General features: G+C 37.8%; 1 protein-coding gene across 2 annotated transcripts; it reads right to left on the reverse strand.

Annotated features, from left to right (window-relative positions):
- Positions 1–111: 111 nt before the first annotated feature.
- On the reverse strand, positions 112–13,324 carry SMNDC1 (survival motor neuron domain containing 1). Of its 2 annotated transcripts, none has more exons than XM_023729927.1 (5): positions 11,975–13,324; positions 6,521–6,663; positions 5,765–5,926; positions 2,284–2,437; positions 112–1,335 (listed from the first exon to the last, which is right to left on the reverse strand). In XM_023729927.1, exons 1-5 carry the CDS (start codon positions 12,092–12,094, stop codon positions 1,198–1,200), a joined length of 717 nt encoding a protein of 238 aa, XP_023585695.1. In that variant the 5' UTR covers positions 12,095–13,324; the 3' UTR covers positions 112–1,197. The 2 variants fall into 2 exon arrangements, with proteins under 2 accessions (XP_023585695.1, XP_023585696.1); XM_023729928.1 differs by having other exon boundaries at positions 428–1,335; positions 8,778–12,120.
- Positions 13,325–19,993: the final 6,669 nt, after the last annotated feature.

Consider the following 19,993-nt stretch of genomic DNA (forward strand, 5'->3'; position numbering starts at 1 on the left):
CTATATTACATAATATTCTTTTCGGTAGCAATGATGTGTTCAAGTACATAGTAGCCTAATCATTTTTATCAACACTGATGGCTAAAGAGTTCACCCTTTGGTTAACACACCTTGGAGATTTTTAAAGCACTTTATTTAATAAAAGTTAAACATACAAAACGGAAATTAACACACATCCTAAAAATCACATCCTTCCATTAATTGGAAGATCCTTTTCTATGTATGTATTTGGCTTAAACTCAACTCAGGATAACTGTGATGTTCACTTAAACACCAACAAATGCTGACAACTTGATCTAGTTAACAAAAATTACAAACAGCTACATGAACATAATATACAGGGAAATTATGGTCGTATTAATGCACAAGAAATACAGTAGATTTTTAATGATGAAAACATTCAGTACTCTTGTTCATTAATTTAGCCTTGGGTTTTGTTTTTTGTTTTTTTTTTTACAAAAATAGTATCTACACTGTATACAGGGCTATACATTAGCTTTTTGTTTTCCCATATAAACATTACATCCAAAAAATGGTACCACTACCATAGTGAAAAATCAACACAGCAAAAAAAACCTTAGAAAAGGCAGGTGGTCTTAAACATGGTTTCTTACATAAAACTCATGAAAAGAATGAAAGCTGAATCAATTTTAGAGATGGCCTAATAGGATTAGGAAACCAGTTCTTGAAGGAAAAACCTCAAAACAAATGTTGCCATTTACAAATTAACTTATATTTAGGCTTAATTGGTTTAAGTTGAAAGGTAAGGAAAAAAGCAAAGATTTCTTTAATAGGTTGGTGTTTTTGCCTTGAAGTTCCGATGAATTGCAAGAATATGTGACAAGTTCAAAGTATCTGAAAAGTCCAAGTTATAATCTTACAAAAAATATATACCATCGGTTGAAGGGGGATCTGACATTAGGAAGATCAATAATTCTTCTAGGTGTTCTATTTAAGCAGCGTCTTATCTAGAAAAGTCACTTTATTCAACAAACTTTAAGGGAACTGTGGTAGTAGTAATGAAAGTTAAATGAGTAGCAGTTATCAAATGCAATTTCTTCAAGTTTCATTCTATTGAAGTCAGTGACAATGGTATTCTTCCTTACTCATCTAACAAATAATTTACCTTTAGAAAAATATAAGGATAAAAAGGTAAATGTAAAGCCCTGCAGAGATGAAATCCAACAGTTTTTCTGATTATTGAGGCATCAAATGCCTGACATTGTATTTAGAGGTATCCTGATACTGTGTCATAGGTTTATCAGCAATTCCACAAGTTCCTACTCCAACTTTGCCAGTTACGCTCTCAGGTGAAGCGAAAATACTCCTCTTTACCTAGGGAAATAAAACCATTCCGATTAGTTTTAGAAAAAAATGAATATTCAAATTTTAAATACTGTTAAAATATACTCTGAGGTTTCAATATTTTTTAAAAAGTACGCTGCTTTGTTTGTTTAGTGTCAAAAATGAGTGCTGAAGTGGTACCATGTTGGAAGCCATTCACTGAACTTCCAAGTTGTTACCACTATACTAACACTCGTAACGTTTACCTTTAGGCATTTCAATATTTTAATTTTGTAGACTCAAATCCTAATTTCAGCTATGATTATCCATTTTAGCATGACTAGAACTCTGGCTGTACTGAATGACATCTACCATAGGGCCTATTATAATGTCTAAATTATACCTTTGTTAGTCACAAAATAAACGTCTTTATGAAAAGGAAACACTACTTTCCAGAATCACGTCCATCAGTGGGGGGACTTTCTTGATAGCAATGAGAACTGTATTAGGGTGAAAGGCTACCCTTATTCTGAACTATATGAATGCTATGGATATTTTATATTCAGCATACACTTAGAAAGCAAAGTATGCCAAGGGAACTCATTCAGTGCTCTTTTAAATAAATTCTACCAGTGATGATCAGCATTAGACACATTAAGAAGCAGGTAAGAGTTTAGCAAGCTGCCTGTAAGTGGTATGTGAAGTAGCAAATCATTTTCCAAATTTAAGTTTATATAAAAAAAAAAAAAAAAAAAAAAAGAGCCTAGTAGACCTTTCGTAATTTCTCATGTAAATTCAAAGTGTTTATATTGCAGAGACAGTGGCCAATGAAGATTTTTTCCAACAAGCCAAATTGAGAATTGAAGAGGATTTTGAATTCAAGTCTGGTTATCATACGTTATTTTCTTATACCTACGTACCTCCTTTTTCAGTTTAAAGTTGTATTAATGACAGCTGCACTTTTCAAATTTACGAAGTATGATGAAAGGATTTACTAACCTGGCCTTTTTTGTTTTTAGAATAGGCTCTATTGTTGAATTGTTGCCATTTCACCTTCTGGTCCTCTCTTTCCTGCTCAAGTTCTTTTATTCTCTGTGCTTTTTTCAAAGCTTTCTTCTTTTTATATTCACGCTGTTGGGCAAGCATTTCTTTTCTGTGTTGAAGAAAGAGATAAAATTCAACTCTTAAGATTTAAAAGATAACTTCTTTTGAGATACTGTTGTTCTGACTTATAGTGACCCTATAGAAGAGGATAGAACTGCCCCATAGCATTTCCAAGGAGCAGCTGGTGGATTTGAACTAAACCTTTTGGTTAGCAGCCGAGCTCTTCACCACTATGCCACCAGGGCTCCAAGCCCTGAAAATATTAGCTGTGCAAAAAAACAAAACAAAAAAAACCTATATACTCTTTCCATGAATAAAAGCACTAACTCATTAAAACCAATGCCAATCACCCAGCACTACTAAGAAATAAGTGTCTTTTTTAAAAATACCAGTACATAATATGCTTGGAAGATTTTGAACATAACTGTAATCTATTCCCCATGTAAATCAGATAACCTGATTGTTTTATTTGACTTTTACATAGCTTGTGCCAGTTGTGTTTTAGGAATAAGATGAGTTTCAACACTAATGGCTGTCTAAACCTTTTATCAATTTCCAACTAGACATAGTTAGCAAGTGTAATGAGCAGCATTTGGAAATATAGAGAGACATTTATATAAATAAACAGGAGATTCAATGCAGATAAAACTCTACTTCACCAACACTGGAAGAGAGTAGCAGCACAAAGGGGAATTACTGCTAACAATTCTTATAAAACAACAAAAACACCTTGGGTTTTCCAAAGAGTCTTATTCTAAATAGGATCAGAGCCTAACTCTTTCACAATAAATCCTGCTCACTTAACACTGACTTCTCGCTAAAACAAGGATGATGATAAAGGCCTTTAAAAGAGAAGCAATAAAATCTGGACTCTCTCGTACCATATAACCACCATGAAGCTAAGTGTGGCTTTTTACATGGAAGTCAAACACTAAAAATAGAAACTGTACATTGTTTTACAATCTAATTTTCTTACTGGGTTGCTTAGTGTTATTTTAACAGACAATATAATTTTCCCAAATTCAAATATATTTATGTAGTAGCTTAAGTTTTGAAAACTCTTGCCAAATCCAAAAGATAGCAAATTGTGGTAAATATGCAGAAGTTATCCAAAATACTATTAATTCTGCCTCTTAAAATACTTTTCAAAACTGTACACTTTTCTCCATCCTCACTGCCACTCCCTATGTTCAGGCCATCATCATCTTATGCCTGGATCATAGCAGTAGCTGCCGTCTCTCTACTGCCACTGACTGTTCTAAAACTCCAATGTGATCACATCATATCCCCTCTATTTAAAATGCTTCCGTGGCTTACAAGCTCCTTTACGATCTGGCCTTTACCTCTTTAACCTCTTCTCTTGTCAAACCACCTCCCCAGCCCAAGTTTTTGTCACAAGTTATTTCTGTTACCTCTGACTCCATCTTTTTTTTTTTTTTTAAAAGCAAACATTTACTGAGCTCTTACCGTAAGTCAAGAACTGTGCTACATGCTTTATTAATGCTATCATTTAACCCTCACAGCCCTGTAAAGTAGCTACTATTATTACTTTCTCAAAGAAGCCTGTCCAGATCATTCAAGTGCAGTTTAGGTACCTCTTCTTTGTTTCCCTCAAAGTACCCATTACGTTCCCTTTTTAACTTCCACACTTAATTGTAAGTGCTTCTTTAATTATGCGTTTTCTCCTCTAGAGGAGAGAACCTCAGTAGGGGCAAGGTCTGTCTATTCACTGTGGTATAGTCCCAGCACCTGGATTACTGCCAGATACATTTTTTTTTATTGTGTTTTAAATGAAAGTTTACAATTCAAGTTAGTTTTTCATACAAAAATTTATTCATACATTGTTATGTGATCCTAGTAGCTCTCCCTATACTGTGACAGCACACTCCTCCTTTCAACCCTGGATTTCCTGTGTCCATTCAACCAGCTTCTGACCCTCTGCCTTCTCATCTCACCTCCAGACAGGAGCTGCCCATTTAGTCTCATATATCTACTTGAGCTAAGAAGAACACTCTTCACGAGTATCATTTTATGTCCCACAGTCCAGTCTAATCTTTGTCTGAAGAGTTGGCCTCGGGAATGGTTTTAGTTTTAGGCTATCGGAGAGTCTGGGGGCCATGTCTTCCAGGGTCCCTTGAGTCTCAGTCAAACCATTAAGTCTGGTCTTTTTACTAGAATTTGAGTTCTGTACCTTACTTTTCTCCTGCTCTGTCAGGGACTGTCTATTGTGTTCCCTGTCAGGGCAGTCACTGGTGGTAGCCGGGCACCATCTAGTTCTGGTCTCAGACTGATGTAGTCTCTGGTTTATGTGTCGCTTTGTCTCTTGGGCTAATACTTTCCTTGTGTCTTTGGTGTTCTTCATTCTCCTTTGCTCCAGGTAGGTTGGGACCAATTGATGCATCTTAGATGGATGCTCGCTAGCTTTTAAGACTCCAGATGCCACTCATCAAAGTAGGACGCAGAATATTTTCTTAATAAACTTTGTTATGCCAATTGACCTAGATGTCCCCTGAAAGCATGGTCCCCCAGGCCCCTGCCCCTGGCTACTCTGTCCCTCAAAGTGTTTGGCTGTATTCAGAAAATTCCTTAGCTTTGGTTTAGCCCAGTTGTGCTAACTTCCCCTGTAGTGTATGTTGTCCTCCCCTTTACCTAATTCTTGTCTACTACCTAGGTAGTGAATATCCCCTCTCCCTCCCTCCCCACCCTCGTAACCATTGAAGAATGTTTGCCAGATAGGTTAAAAAAAAAAATTTTGCCACGGAGTAGATTGCAACTCATGGTGACCCGTTTGTCAGAGTAGAAATGTGCTTCATAGGGGTTTAAATGGCTGATTTTTTTTGGAAGTGTATCACCAGACCTTTCTTCCAAAGTGCCTCTGGGTGAACTAGAACCATTAACTTTCAGTTAGCATCCTGGGTGCATTAACCATTCGCACCACCCAGGACTCTGCCAGGTACGTACCAAAAAACCAAACCCGTTGCCATCGAGTCGATTCTGACTCACAGCAACCCTGTAGGACAGAATAGAACTGCCCCACAGTTTCCAAGGAGGACCTGGTGGATTTAAACTGACAATCTCTTGGTTAGCAGCTGTAGTAGCACTTAACCACAATGCCACCAGGATTTCCTCCAGGTACACGGTACCCTCTTAATAAATATGTATTGAATGTCTAAATGGGAACCAAAATGTCTTCACTTTACCCAGGCATACGTAGTTGGATAATGTTGACCCTATATTGCTACTCAGTCTTCAAAACAATGGTAAACATTATAGCTTTCTCACTCCAATCTAGCCTGCACAGATTGTCTCTGCAGACTGCATCAACTACCCAAACAGGGAAGGTAATATTTAAAATGCTAAAGTCAAAGTCACTTACTTCGACATGGGTTTGTTGCCACTGTCCTCCTTTGCCTTCCTCCCTTCTTCTACAGGCTTGAGGTTCAACAGTGGAGTCACTTCAGCATTGCCATAGCCAGCAAACGTGATTGCAGCGGTGCCATTTTCTTCATCTATCTCCTCAATCTCCGCTTCATAACACCTGTAAAGATATCATGGCTGTAAGCAGGTGAGTAAAGGTTTAGTACTGAGCCTACAAGACTTATACTGCAGTGATTTAACTATTACATGTGTCTAAAATGAAACATCTGCAATCAAATAGCCTTTCTGGCAAAGACAATACAACAGAGTAGTTGGAGTTAACCATTTGCTAACAAAAAGGAAGGTCTAATCAAAATACTGCCAGGAAAGGCTCTTACACATCTACTAAGCGTGTTTTAATCTTTGTGAGAAAAGATATTTCTTATAGGAATAATTTCAATGTACGTGCTTCACAGAATGAGATAGCTTAATTTTCAATTTGAGGAGAAAAGAATTCAGATTATTTTAGAAAATACCCATTTACTTTCCTGTTTTCATTTTCTTCTAGGTGTCAAACCATTCCTCTCCCCCAAACTTAATCTAAAGCTAAAACTTAAACTGTCTTAATGGTAACCACCCAAGAATCAAACTGACTCTATAAATCATATTAGTTTATAGAAAGATTAAAACAGGGTAGTTTAAACTGAATAAAAACATCTTACCATTGTATTTTATTATTTCATGTTATAGTTAGAGGGTTTTTTTCTACACTTACTGTCCATCTTCACTCCAGATTGCCATACACTTGTCTCCTACTTTCCACGAATGAGTGGGTTGTGTAGAAGCAAAACTGTCTGAACTTGCAAGAGTTTCAGAAGGTTGAGTTGAAAGAAGGTCTTTGGTTAGTTCTATAACTTCCTAAAAAGGAAAAACAAAATATATAATATTATTTTCATAACCCACGCTGTCAACTACTTTCAAGAATAAGCAGGTTCTTTCAGTTTTTTATGACAACAGCTCTCACCACATAGCACTTAAGTGTTCTACACATATTAATTCACTTGCAGTTCCTAACACTATAAAGTAGGTTACTGTGATTATCCCTGTGTAGAAACTGACCTCCAGTATTTTATACAGCTAGTAAGTGGTAGAGCTAGGATTTAAAGTCTGGCTCTAATCTTTGCTCTTAACTACGATACTGCCTTTCAATTTAATTAAACACAAATACTAATCGAAATAGGGTAGACACTTAAGCTTATTATCATGCACTATTTCTAAGTGCTTTTCGTAACTTGATAGATCTCTCTAAATATGAGAAATAAGGTCAAGTATGAGGGATTGAACTAAATTCGAGATCACTTATATCATTGGCCAGGTATGTTTCATGCAACTGTATTGCTTTACAGGGCATTACTTGGTAGTAGTATTAAATGCCTAGCCATCCTGGCCCTCCATCACCCCCAAAAAAACAAAACACTTGAAGCACCCTTAATTCTAGCAATAATGTACCTGCTCACACAGATTTCTACTAAAATATTGTCAGCACATATAAAAGAAATCTATCCATTCACTACAAAACTTATCCCATTCAGGTAAGCAAATTACCAGGTCAGATTTAAAATATTCCAATACCTTAGTGTTAAACACATTAGCACAGCTTCATTTAAAAGGAAAAAAATAAAAAGCTTAACACACATAGGCAGGCAATGCCTCTCTGTGTTACAATTTTTTTTTAACTTCAGACTTACACTTATTGGTTTCATTCAAAGGTGTTTGTTAAGGTTGGTTAAAAAAAACTTGAGAACTAGTACAAATTGATATACTCTATTTTCTATATTTTTATTCTAATGAAGATCCATACTATGCATCATCTTATCTGATTCAAGAGCTTGCACACCCCTACCAAAATGTATATAAAGGACCTTAAAATGCCACATTGTGTGTTTGAGCAGAAACATTAGCAAAGTTAAACTCTGTACTGAGTTTCTTCTGGCTCCAACTGAGGTTTTATACTAGTTCTGGCTCAGTAGTTAAAAAAGTTAAATATGACCTCTCTCCTAAAAATTCTAAATCTTCCTGGTTATTTCTGGAAAAACAAAACAAAACTAATATTTGATCCTTAAAAAGAATAATAAAAAGGAAAAGAAGGGGGGGAGGGGGAAGAGGAGCATTAAGCCCTTGGAGAAACGTCAGTTTTGTGAATAAAAAGACCAGATGTATTACCTAGAAGACTCAGATTTGAGAATTTAGTAAATTATCTCTAATGAAGTTTTATTAGTTGCTAAGTAGCCATTCAAACGGCTTAATTAGACAGTCCTTTGCAAAAGCAAAGAACTTCCAAATAAATATATCATATACTACACAAAGAGTAAATTATCCAGTTTTGTTTTCAGTTAATCACTTTTAGAGAACCAGGAATGTAATTCCAGTAAGCCTTACTCAAGAGCCCAAATGATCACTTATCATTACGGCACAAGGTATCTCCCACGTCCTCCTGCAAATCACTGAACTATTAAAGTGCTAACGTGAATTCTGTATTTGTACGTCTCAGATTTAGAATTCTATTTCTCTTAGAATAGAACAAGTTCCCACTATATTTTCAAAATAGGGAAATACATTTTCATTAAAGAAAAGGGTCCTGAAAAGCTGTGCATGTTATAAATAATTTCAGAGCTCTATACTGAAACGACCTTATTATTTTTTTAATTCAGAGCATTTACCCCTAACCAAACAAACCTGTTGCTGTTGAGTCAATTCTGACTCATAGTAATCCTACAGGACAGAGTAGAACTGCCCCATACGGTTTCCAAGGAGCAGCTGATGGATTCGAACTGCCAACCTTTTGGTTTGCAGCCGAGCTCTTAACCATTGTGCCGTACCCCTAGTGTTCATAAAGTTTGCCGTTGTTTTACAAAACCTCCCCCCGCAACAAATTATGAAGAATCTTCTAAATTTTTTTATCCACATGTGCACATGGACCAAAGTATTAGAGAAACTATTTTATGTATGAGGGGGTTCTTGAAGGTACATACCATTAATTACTTTTCCTCCCCCAAGTCTGAGTTCTGAAACTGCTCCTTCATTGACAGATGGGCAGCAGTTACAGTAATCGGCAATTCCAGGAAGCATCAGCTGTTGTGATCTACATATCGGCAGGTCAAAGGGGGTGCACTCAAGCACTCTGCTTACTGAAGGAAGGCGTTTCGGGGATGCAGAGAGCCACTGTAATATATGAGACAAGTGACTTGACCCCTGCCTCCTTTAGAACCAGTTTATTCAGCAAAACAGCCTAATATATTAACTATTCTTGTGATTATCATAGCCTGCCTGGGGAGCTAGTCAGCTAGCTAGCCTGGATTTTACTACACCCTTTTTTTTTTTTAAATTTTATTTCAGTGAAAAAAGAAACGAATTGGGACTTCAGTAGACCGATGTGCTGCCTGCTGAGTAACTTTATTCTACTCAAGAGACAGTACATACAGATAAATACAGGAACCTTACTGGTAAATTAAAGTCATTGAAAAAATGCAGAAAGGGCATTTTATCATAAATCAAATAAAGGGCAAACAATTCATAACCAGAATCTAATTCTGCAAGAGAAACAAAAGAAAGTAGAAACAATATGATGGTCAAAAAATATGAAAATAAGCAGGCCACAAACTCAGTGATTAGGAACCAAGTCTAAACAGACTTTTCACCAAATATAACAGGAAGAATACAGTAAAACCTGTGAAAGTCGGAACCTGCGTAAGGCAAAACCTGTCAGAGAAGGAAAACACAATTATTTTCCACAAATAGTGATAGAAAGTGGTATGAATGAACGCTGTCAAAGGTGGAAAACTTGCAAGACCTGGAAAAACAAGGCAGTCCCATGGAGTCCTAGCTCTCACAGGTTTCACTGTAACAGTGGCCAAGGCATATCGCAGAAAGCAGAGAAGAAAAAGCAGAACAACCTATGGCAAAATAGAGCCTGTAACTATAGTCTCAATGGAGGCAATACTTACTTTTCAAAATCTCATTTAATTTTAAAAGATGCCTTCCATCTTTGAGTAGTTTTTATTCAAAACAGACCTAGGTTTAGTAACCAAATGAAACTTTTTTTTTCTCCATGACAGAGTAAGGGGAAGAAACTGTGATCAAGATTAGTCAGTAAAAACACTCTGTATTATTGCTATCTCAAGAGTTAGAACTTAATCTTCTAAGTCTGTGCCATCCAATGTGGCTATTTACTTACACAAAATGAAAAACAGTTCCTCATCACACTAGCCACGTTTCAAATATTCAATAGCCACACGTAGCTAGTCGCTGTGGTTTTGAACAGCAGATACATATATTTCCATCATCACAGAAAGTTCTATTGGACAGCGCTGCTCTAAATGGTTATAGAAAAGCAGCTATTTTACAGATAAATGACTCCCAACTAATTATTCGCTGAATCCTATGTAAGCCAGTTATGTGCTTACTATAATGCCTACCACAATGGTCTCTCTCTCCCCGTACAGTATTTTCCACTACAGATCATGTCATAGTAAGGCATTTCTGCCCAGATTCTAATGATGATTTATTCTAGAAATATTAAAAAGATCTCATTATGCTGTTTCAACCTCCACTCCTAACTCTCCCTTCCCCCAGTTCCACATATACCCCTCCTCCCACTGCCTAGGAAACAATATATGCAACACTGGCACACAATGTTTCATTTTCTTCACGGTAAAAAAAGGACTGCTTTTAAGTTGGTAAAGCAGATGGGATATGCTGGGATATCTCTGAGGCAAACAGGAACTTGGTGCTTTACAGCATATAAATAAATATGTAAGTAGTCAGTCTGCCTGTCTCTTCACCTTCATTGCATATTCTTCATCTCCAATACATACTCAAAGAACACGTGAGCAAATTGAATGTACAGGTACCAAACTGTTGGATTATTTTTACCGAGGGACTTGGGAGTGGGAGAACTTTCTCCAAAACATCATTTTCTTATTGACTGGCACCGTGCAATCTATAGGCCTGACTTACACATACTGAAGAGGGGTCCTATTCATACTGGAATTATCCTAGATGTTTTCTGTGTTTTAAATAAATAACAAACTATTCTAACTATATGAAGTTTATAAAAAATCTGGAATTTGAACTTGAAACTATCCAACTCATCTTAATTACGCCCAGGTAAACTCTTTCAGAATCCCAAATCTGGACCCTCTTTCAAATAAGTTTCATGTTTGCAGTTCTAACATATCTAAAATATTTATAGTTTTAATGTGTGAGGGGATCATAAACGCAGGGAAGAATTATTTAGAAACGATAAAGGTGATTCAAGTTTTGTACTGAATCAATAAAGATCATCTGAACAAAACATCATTTAAAACTTTTTAATATCAGGTTCAGAATTTTAAAGACGTCCTCAAGTTTGTTCCTAAGATGAAAAGTCATAAACATCCACAAATATTTATATAGAGTGTTTCTTCATCAACGTGAGAAACAACAGCTATTTACCATCACAACTCTGTCTTGAAATCCCAGTGTGGGTTTTAAAAAAGAAGGTTCTGTACCTACTGAACTCCTCCTTGACCCACAAAAACAAAACACATTAAGATTTCCTTTTCACCACATGAATTTAATTTCAATTAAGTGCCAACAATAACATGTAAAACTTGGCCTTGAGTTCAAACATCTATGTAACATTTATGCAGAAAACAACTATCTCTTTATTTTTCTAATTTGTTTTCAATACTGGCTGTAACCCATAAGCTTTGAAACACACACACACTTACTTCACCTTCAAAGAATATTGTGGCATTAAAAAGAATCCTGTCAGGTTATACTTGTTTCCTTTAATCTTCATTCTCTTTTGAACTAAATCTCTTTCACCAGGTCTTTTTTTAAAAAACAAAAAATGTGCTTTCCATCGTAAAATTATGTATACCTCCTCTCCTGAAAATCTGACAGACTTCCAAAATCAACTCTTATTTTAAAAATTATATGCGCATACAAGATTTGCATAATAAAGAACAATGCTGATCCACTCATTTTGACATATACACACTGAGGAAGCAACTCTACTTCTGAGCCATGTGTGCCTATGAGCATATATACACATGTGCACATACATGGAGAGTACCCCTGCCAAAGAATGCTTTGGGTACCAAGGGATCTTAAGCAATAAACCATTTGAAAAACACAAAAACACTCTTTACAAGCAATGTAACTTGAAGTGTCCCCCCATACTTACTTGTAAATCTTTTTTCAATTTTAGCAAATCTTCATTTTCTCCATTTCCAGATAATGCAGCTTCAACTTGCTGGAGTTGAGCTTTGTAGCTTGCTAGCTGCTTTGCTAGATCCTCTGACATCTAGTGGTGGGGGTGGGGGGTAGAGGAGTGGGGGATAAAGATCATAAAAATTAAAAAAAAAAAAAACTCATAAAATTTAATTTCCCTGTCTGCCACAATTAATCTTTACCCGTTTTGTTCCCAACTCCTTATTAACACTGTAGCTTAATTCATCACCATTACCTTTAGTTTAGAGAAAAGTTGTGAGCCAAACCAAAAACCTGAAGGCAATGAACTCTGAAAATTATAAACATATCAAATAAATTCCATATAGTAAGAAAAACAGAAAGCAAGATATAAGACAAGGGTGTAATGGAACAAATTTTCTTTTATTACATGGCACGTATTGTGTTCAGATCAATTAACGGTTATTATATCTTCCAAAAAAACAAAAAAAAATTAATGTTGGAAGAGACCACCGGAAAAAAAAATTTTTTTTAAAGCACCAAAAAATACTTCCAAAGCCAATTACAAATGGCTCTGGATTAACTACATCAGTAACTCTCTACTTCAGCTTTTCAAGTATTAAGAGTTTATTTAGAGGCTCTTCTCCAGAACAAAATTCTTTCACCCAGTTAAATAGTGCCGATGCATTTTCTTCAGTAAAAAGAAACGGCACAAATATTCTTCCAGGTAAGCATTTTAAGGAAAGTGCCCTTCACCAAACCCGGCTCACTCATTCTCCTGAAAATAAGATACAAATTTGCCCTTTATTAATGATTTATAAGAGATTTCCGACAACGCTTCTCTTTCCTAAAATTCCAGTCCAACGACAGCCTGGAATCTGGAAAGTCTCCAAAGGTGTTACAGCAGACAGGCTGTTCTCCTCTCAATCACTGAACAACCCAAAACCCGCCACAACTTGGTCGATTATTTCAGACCTCAAATTCAAACGTCAGCTTCCAGGGAAACCGAAAACACGAACTCAGCGGAGCCCAGAGGCGCCGGAGCCGCACATCCTCAAAAAGCCCTTCACGGAACTGCTGCGGTTGTCCTGAAGCGGCCTCACGCGTCCCGACCCCACCCGACGGGCTCTCCAGATCGGCCACGTTCTCCGCCACGGGCTGGAGGCCCCAAACGCGCCGAGGCCGGTCAGGGAGCAAATCTGGGTGGGAGATGAGGCCGTGGCTTCTAATACTTTGGCGGGCGCCCCAGGCCTTTCGAGCACGGCGGCCCCCTTGGCTTCAGGCCTCCGCTTCAACTCAGAGAAGCCGACGCCCGGCGAGGCCTTACTCCCTCCCTCCCCGGGTTTGTTACCTTGTGTGGGGCTGGGAGCGGGGCGGGGCGGCGGGAAAGGGTCGGGGCGATTGAGTGCAGTGGTAGCGGCAGCAGCAGGGAAAACTTCCGCGGCGTCGACAACAAGGCAACTGGGTTTCAAAAGGAAGAAATCTGTCGGCGGTGGGGGGAGGGGAGCAAACCCCAGCACTGGAAGGAAGACGAGACAGGCTGGTGAAGTCTCGCGAGAGTTCCGAGCCCTCGCGAGAGGTCGCTCGACTTACGTGATCTCTCGCGTCTTCTGGGACGCCCGCTCTTACTCGCGTTAGTGGGCGGGGTTTAGTAAGAAGGAAATTGCGTGACTGGGCTGCGCCAGGCGCGGAATGTAAATTAGTTTTGCCTCACTTCCGGCTTGGAGTGGGTACCAGTTGGATTGTTGTGTTGGGGGCGGGTGCTGTGGAACCTTTCTAGAGGTTCATGGAGAGGTAATCGTTTGTGCGGTCTTCGGCCAGCGGCGCTAGGAAGTGGGAGGGACAGGGCTTAATGCGCTCTTTATATTAGTAGTTGGTTCTCAAAATGTAGTCCCTGGACCTGCAACGTCAGCATCACCTGGTAGTTTATTAGAAGTGCAAATCACCAAGCCCCACCTCAAACCTCCGAATCTAAACTCTAGGAATAGGACTCAGCAATCTATTTTAACAAGCCCTCCAGGTAATAGTCATGTCCACTCAAGTTTGAGAACCACTGCTTTATGTAGTAGTAAAAGCCTTAGAAACAACAGAAATGTATTGAAATTGTGGCAGTCCTATTGGAGAAGAGGTTGATTGACTTAAAACCTATTTTGTTAAAAACCTATATGATTATAATAAGGTTGTGAGGATGGCGCAGGACCGGGCAGTGTTCTCTTGTACGTAGGGGTCGCTATGAGTCGGAACCCACTCGACGGCACCTAACAACAACAACAAAAAATTAAATAGGTTGTATCTGTCTCTCCGGAACAATCTCTAAGTTATGGTAGGGTGAAAAGCGGAGTGTGTGAATGCTTCCCGTTTATGTTTAAAAAGAAATGTGCATTAAGTGTGTATGATTGTAATAATACTATTTCTGGACGAATACACAAACCTATCGAGGTTTGGAGCGGAAGCCAGATGCTTTCATTGATTGCCTATTTCACTGTTGACCCTTTTTATCTTTTTTCTTTCTTTTTTAACCGTACGCATATGTTACTTTTTCCAGTTAAAGGCTTGAGACACAAAGAGTCTGTATGGAGGCAAGGAAGGATTCTTTCCTGAGGGAGTGAGGGTCTGTTGCTGTACCCTTAAGAAGGCCGTTCTCTCAAATGGACTCTTTTGGACCTGGACTATGGAATCATCTTGCTTTAGCTCCTTTTTTCTTTCTTTTGAAGGGACCTTCCCCCGTTTATTTTTATATAATTTCAAACTTACAGAAAAGTTGGAAGAAAAATACAGAGAACTCATATTCCTTATCCAGATTCACAAGTGTTTTACATTTGGCACATTTGCTTTATCATTCTGTGTGTGTGTGTGTGTGTGTGGATTTGGCACATTTGCTTTATCATTCTGTGTGTGTGTGTGTTTGTACATATACATAAACCAAAAACCAAACCAGCTGCCTTGGAGTCTGCCCCACAGGGTTTCTAAGGCTATAAATCTTTACGAAGCAGACTGCCACATCTTTCTCCCCTAGAGCAGCTGGTGGGTTCAAACTGCTGACCTTTTAGGTTAGCAGCTGAGTGTTTAACCACTGTGCCACCAAGGATCCATATATGCATATACATACATACATGTAACCCTTACTGCATATATGTAGATGTATTTGTACATATATGCAAGGAGCTCTTTTGGTAGTGGATCTTGCATGTATGTACAAATATAAAGCAATCAGCGGTTCAAAATCACTGGGGGCTCTGCAGGAGAAAGATGTGGCAGTCTGCTTCTGTAGAGATTTACAGCCTTGGAAACCCTATGGGGTTGCTATGAGTCGGAATCGAATAGATGGCAATGGGTTTGGTACCTGTATGCATACTATTTTTTTCTGAACGTTTTAAGACACAACCAAGACATCACACACCTTTATCCATATATACTTCAATGCATATTCTTTACCAAAGGACATTCTCTTACATAGCCAAAGTGAGCTATCAAAATTAGGAAATTTAATATTAATAGTAGTACAATAATGTTGTTTGTTTATTCTTTTCCAGTCCAGGAGTCAGTCCAGGATCACTCGTTGCATTTAGTTGTCCTCTTTAGTCTCCTTTAATCTGAAGCAGTTCCTCAGCTTTTCTTTGTCTTTTCTGACATTGATATTTTTGAAGAATATAGCTCATTATTTTGTAGAATGTCTCTCAGTTTGAGTTTGACTGACATTGCCTTGTGATTACATTCTGGTTATACATCTTTGGCACGAATACCATAGAAGTCATGTGTTTTTCTCAATGCAGGAGGCTCAGGATGATGATTTGTCCCAATGGTGGTGGTGGTGGTGGTGGTAGGTTTGATCATTTGGTTAAAGTGATGTCTGTTTTTCCACTAGAATGTTGCTGCTTTCCCCTTTGTAATTAATTAATGATTCTGGGGAGTTATTTTGAGACAATGTAAAAGCCCTGTGCCTCATCAGACTTTCACCCATCAGTTTTAGTATCCATTGATGGCTTTCTACCTCCATCATTCTTTCTATAGTTATTATTGGGTTTTTACTGTAAGGAAGAGCTTTCCTATCTCATCTATCTATTTAGTTATATAAGAAGATACACGTGGATTCTTATTTATTCAATGGGGTATAGTTTATTACTATTTATTTTGATAAGTAATGATGCTTAATAAATCTGATGCTCAAATTGTTCTCAATTTGAGCCCTCCCTTTTTTTCTCTACATGCACACACTGCCCTCATATTGAGTCAGATAACATATTGTTATTGTTAGTTGCTGAGAGTCGATTCCAACTCATGGCAACCCCATGTATGCCTATAGAATGATGGAAACTAGATCAGGTTTGAGTGTGACTCGGGTGGCAGTCAACTTGAAGAACTGAAAATGCTGTAGAGGGCAGCAGTGTGCAGCTAAAATTAAGAGGGACGACAAACAGAAAGGATGTACCTTTCTGTAATAGAGTAGAAATTTGTTTAAAATAAAATGTAATTTTTAACAACTGCCCATATGCAGTTGTATATTTTCAGAATGCCAGGAGGCTCTTCACTGAATATAAAGTAAGCTTCACCCATTCCATTGCCGTTGAGTCAATTCCAACTCATAGCGACCCTATAGGACAGAGTAGAACTGCCCCGTAGGGTTTCCAAGGCTATATGTTTACAGAAGCAGACTGCCACATCTTTCTTCTGCAGAGTGGCTGGTGGGTTCAAACCTTTAGGTTAGCAGCTGAGTGCTTAACCACTGTGCCACCAGGGCTCCTTATATAAACTTTACAGTTGTATAAAAACCTCTCAAATGAGAACTCTTCCTGAACCCCCTAGATCAGAAAATAGGGAAATATTTATTACAAGATCAAGTAGAGACCTCTATACCATCTTGGTGGTTTTGTTTTCAGGATTGTGTTTAATATCTCCATTTGTGCAACATAGATTTTATTTGGAAAGAAAAACTATATTGGATTTTAGTTCTCACAAAGAGATAATAACAATTGTATGTGCCAGGCACTATTCTAAGCCCTTTACATGTATTCATTCCTTTAATTTTCATAACAATTCTATGTGCCGTTATAGACAAAACTGGAGCCAAGTGTAAACTTTGAGAGTAATACTTCAAATAGGCTTTCTGACTTACAGCCTCCTTTGAAGTGTCAAAATCTGCTTTCACTGTCTGATTTGCATTTGGACGTAATAGTATTTATTCTTCAAAAAGAGCAGTATCTAAGACCTCTGGTTCTTTAAACCCTATAATTTATTGAAACCCAGTAAGTAAATAAAATTTAAAGATTCCAAATTGACATCAGAAGACGCAGTTATTTCTTTTCACTACTGAAGAAAATTAAAGAACCACTAAAGAAAATCAAGGTATACAGCTACCTTTGGAAATGTGCCAGCCCACTGCAAAGCACAATAGTATGCAATAAATGAATACATGGTAGTTAAATGAGAGACTGGATTCTTTAGCTTAGCTTTTATTGTATCCCTTCCTAATAGTAGCCCCAGATTTGCCTATATTTTTTCTATCTCAACAAATGCTTGAGATGATGAATTAGAGATGTGTATGTAGTAATAATAACTATGCCCTTTTCCTCTTCAGTCACAATAGGTGTTCTGTTTCGAATCTTTGCATGGAGATTTGCTGTAGGGCAAGTGACTTGTTTTTTGTGCTTATTGAGTGTCTTTGTGAACAGTGCATTGAACATTTATATGTCCTGGGTTGACCCTTATGTGGCATCATCCGTGTAAGGTTGATGGAAAAACAATGTCAAATGGATGCTGGTCAGTGAAGGTGCTCAGATGTTCATCAGTCATAGCAATCCTGACTTGTTCACTTAAATTTGCAATGCCTTGCTAGTCATGTTGTTGTTGTTTTCAGGTGATGTCAAGTCAGTTCTGACTCATAGCAATCCTGTGTACAAAAGAACAAAACTCTGCCTCGTCCTGCGCCATCCTCACAATCGTTATGCTTGAGACCATTGTTGCAGACACTGTGTCAATTCATCTCATTGAGGGTCTTCCTCTTTTTCTCTGACCCTCTACTCTACCAAGCATGATGTCTTTTTCCAGGGTCTGGTCCCTTCTGATAACATGTCCAAAGTATGTGAGATGAACTCTCACCATCCTTCCTTCTGAGGAGTATTCTGGCTGTACTTCTTCCAAGACAGATTTTTTCCTTCTTCTGGCAGTCCACGGTATGTTCAATATTCTTCACCAACACCGTAATTCAAAGGCTTAGATTCTTCTCCAGTCTTCCTTATTCATTGTCCAGCTTTCACACGCATATGAGGCGATTGAAAACACCATGGCTTGGGTCTGGTGCACCTTAGTCCTTAAAGTGACATCTTTGCTTTTTAACACTTTAAAGAGATCTTTTGCAGCAGATTTGCCCAATGCAATGTGTCATTTGAGTTCTTGACTGCTGCTTCCATGGATGTTCATTGTGGATCCAAGAAAAATGAAATCCTTTACAACTTCAGTCTTTTCTCCATTTATCATGATGTTGTTTATTGGTTCAGTTGTAAGGATTTTTGTTTTCTTTTTGTTGAGGTTTAATCCATACTGAAGGCCGTGGTCTTTGATCTTCATCAGTAAGTGTTTAAGTCCTTTTCACTTTCAGTAAGGTTGTGTCATCTGCATATCACAGGTTGTGAATGAGTCTTCCTCCAATCTTGATGCTGCATTCTTCTACATATAGTCCAGCTTCTTGGATTGTTTGCTCAGCATACAGATTGAATCAGTATGGTGAAAGGATACAACCCTGATGCACACCTTTCCTGACTTTAATACAGTATCCCCTTGTTTTATTTGAATGACTGCCTCTTGGTCTAAGTGAAGGTTGCACATGAGCACAATTAAGTGTTCTGGAATTCCCGTTCTTTGCAATGTTATCCATAATTCGTTATGATCCACACAGTCGAATGCCTTTGCATAGTCAATAAAACATAGGTAGTCATAGGATGTGCATTTTTAGCTATTCTGTTTTATGTGTACCACTAAAGAACAAAAAACTGTACCATTGTACCACCAAAGAACAGAAAATATGGCACTAAAAACAGAAAACAAGGATTCCTTCAAATTATAATCTAAAACTTTATAAGGATCAGAAACTGTAGAGTCATTCAAAGTTCTTTAGACCTATTTAGAAGTGGTTTATAATAGTGCTCTAACTATACTTTCTTAATGGGATATATTCTGAGAGCAAAAAGGAACCAAAAACAACTGACTGAGATTTACTGTTAGTAGTAGTATTGATAATATAATTTTGAAACTTATGTGTACTATAGATAAAGCAAATAATACTATGTATGTTAGTAGAAACTCTAAGGAAATACAAAATAAAAAAGTTATGGGAAAGCAACCCTCTGATGTTGAATTAGAACTGTGTATATAATTTTTTAGAAGTCAAGCCGCCTAGTAGAGAGTGCACTTATCTTGGTATCTAAATACCATTCCCCACTAACAGAAATTTGCATTTCTTTGAAAAACAGCCCTTTTCAGGTCTGAGACTCAGAAAGCACAAAAGTACAGAGGTGATACTGGAATCATTGCCAAAAGCAAGGAAGTGCTCTGAAGTTAATAGGGTCGAGTCAAAAGCTCACAGAACCCAGCTTGAGGGGACTCCCATTGGCCACATAAAAGCGAATTTGGACAATAAAAAGAATAATGACCATCAGTGATATTAAAAATAAAGGATGGGGGGAGGGAGTTTCCCTTTATGGAAGAATGCTAGTCAATAAATGTAGGGGGAAGGATAGAAAAATCACCATTTGCAATCCCCAGTGATTCAGGCAGGGATCATCAATGGATGCTAAAACCCATCAGGTGAAAGGTTGGGAAAAGGAGAGTGTCAAAGTATCACCCCACAGATTACTTAATAATTACAAAGGGGGATATATACCTTACAATGAAGAAATCCAGTGGTCACCAGCTTAACCCAGTGAGTGATCACACTTAGTACCACTAATGGTGGAACAACTTGACTTTTTATGCCTCTTAATCTTGATGTGCTGCAATACAAAGAAACAGCATCACCTAT

This window comes from Trichechus manatus, unplaced genomic scaffold, assembly GCF_000243295.1.
Source record: "Trichechus manatus latirostris isolate Lorelei unplaced genomic scaffold, TriManLat1.0 scaffold00031, whole genome shotgun sequence".
Lineage (NCBI taxonomy): Eukaryota > Metazoa > Chordata > Mammalia > Sirenia > Trichechidae > Trichechus > Trichechus manatus.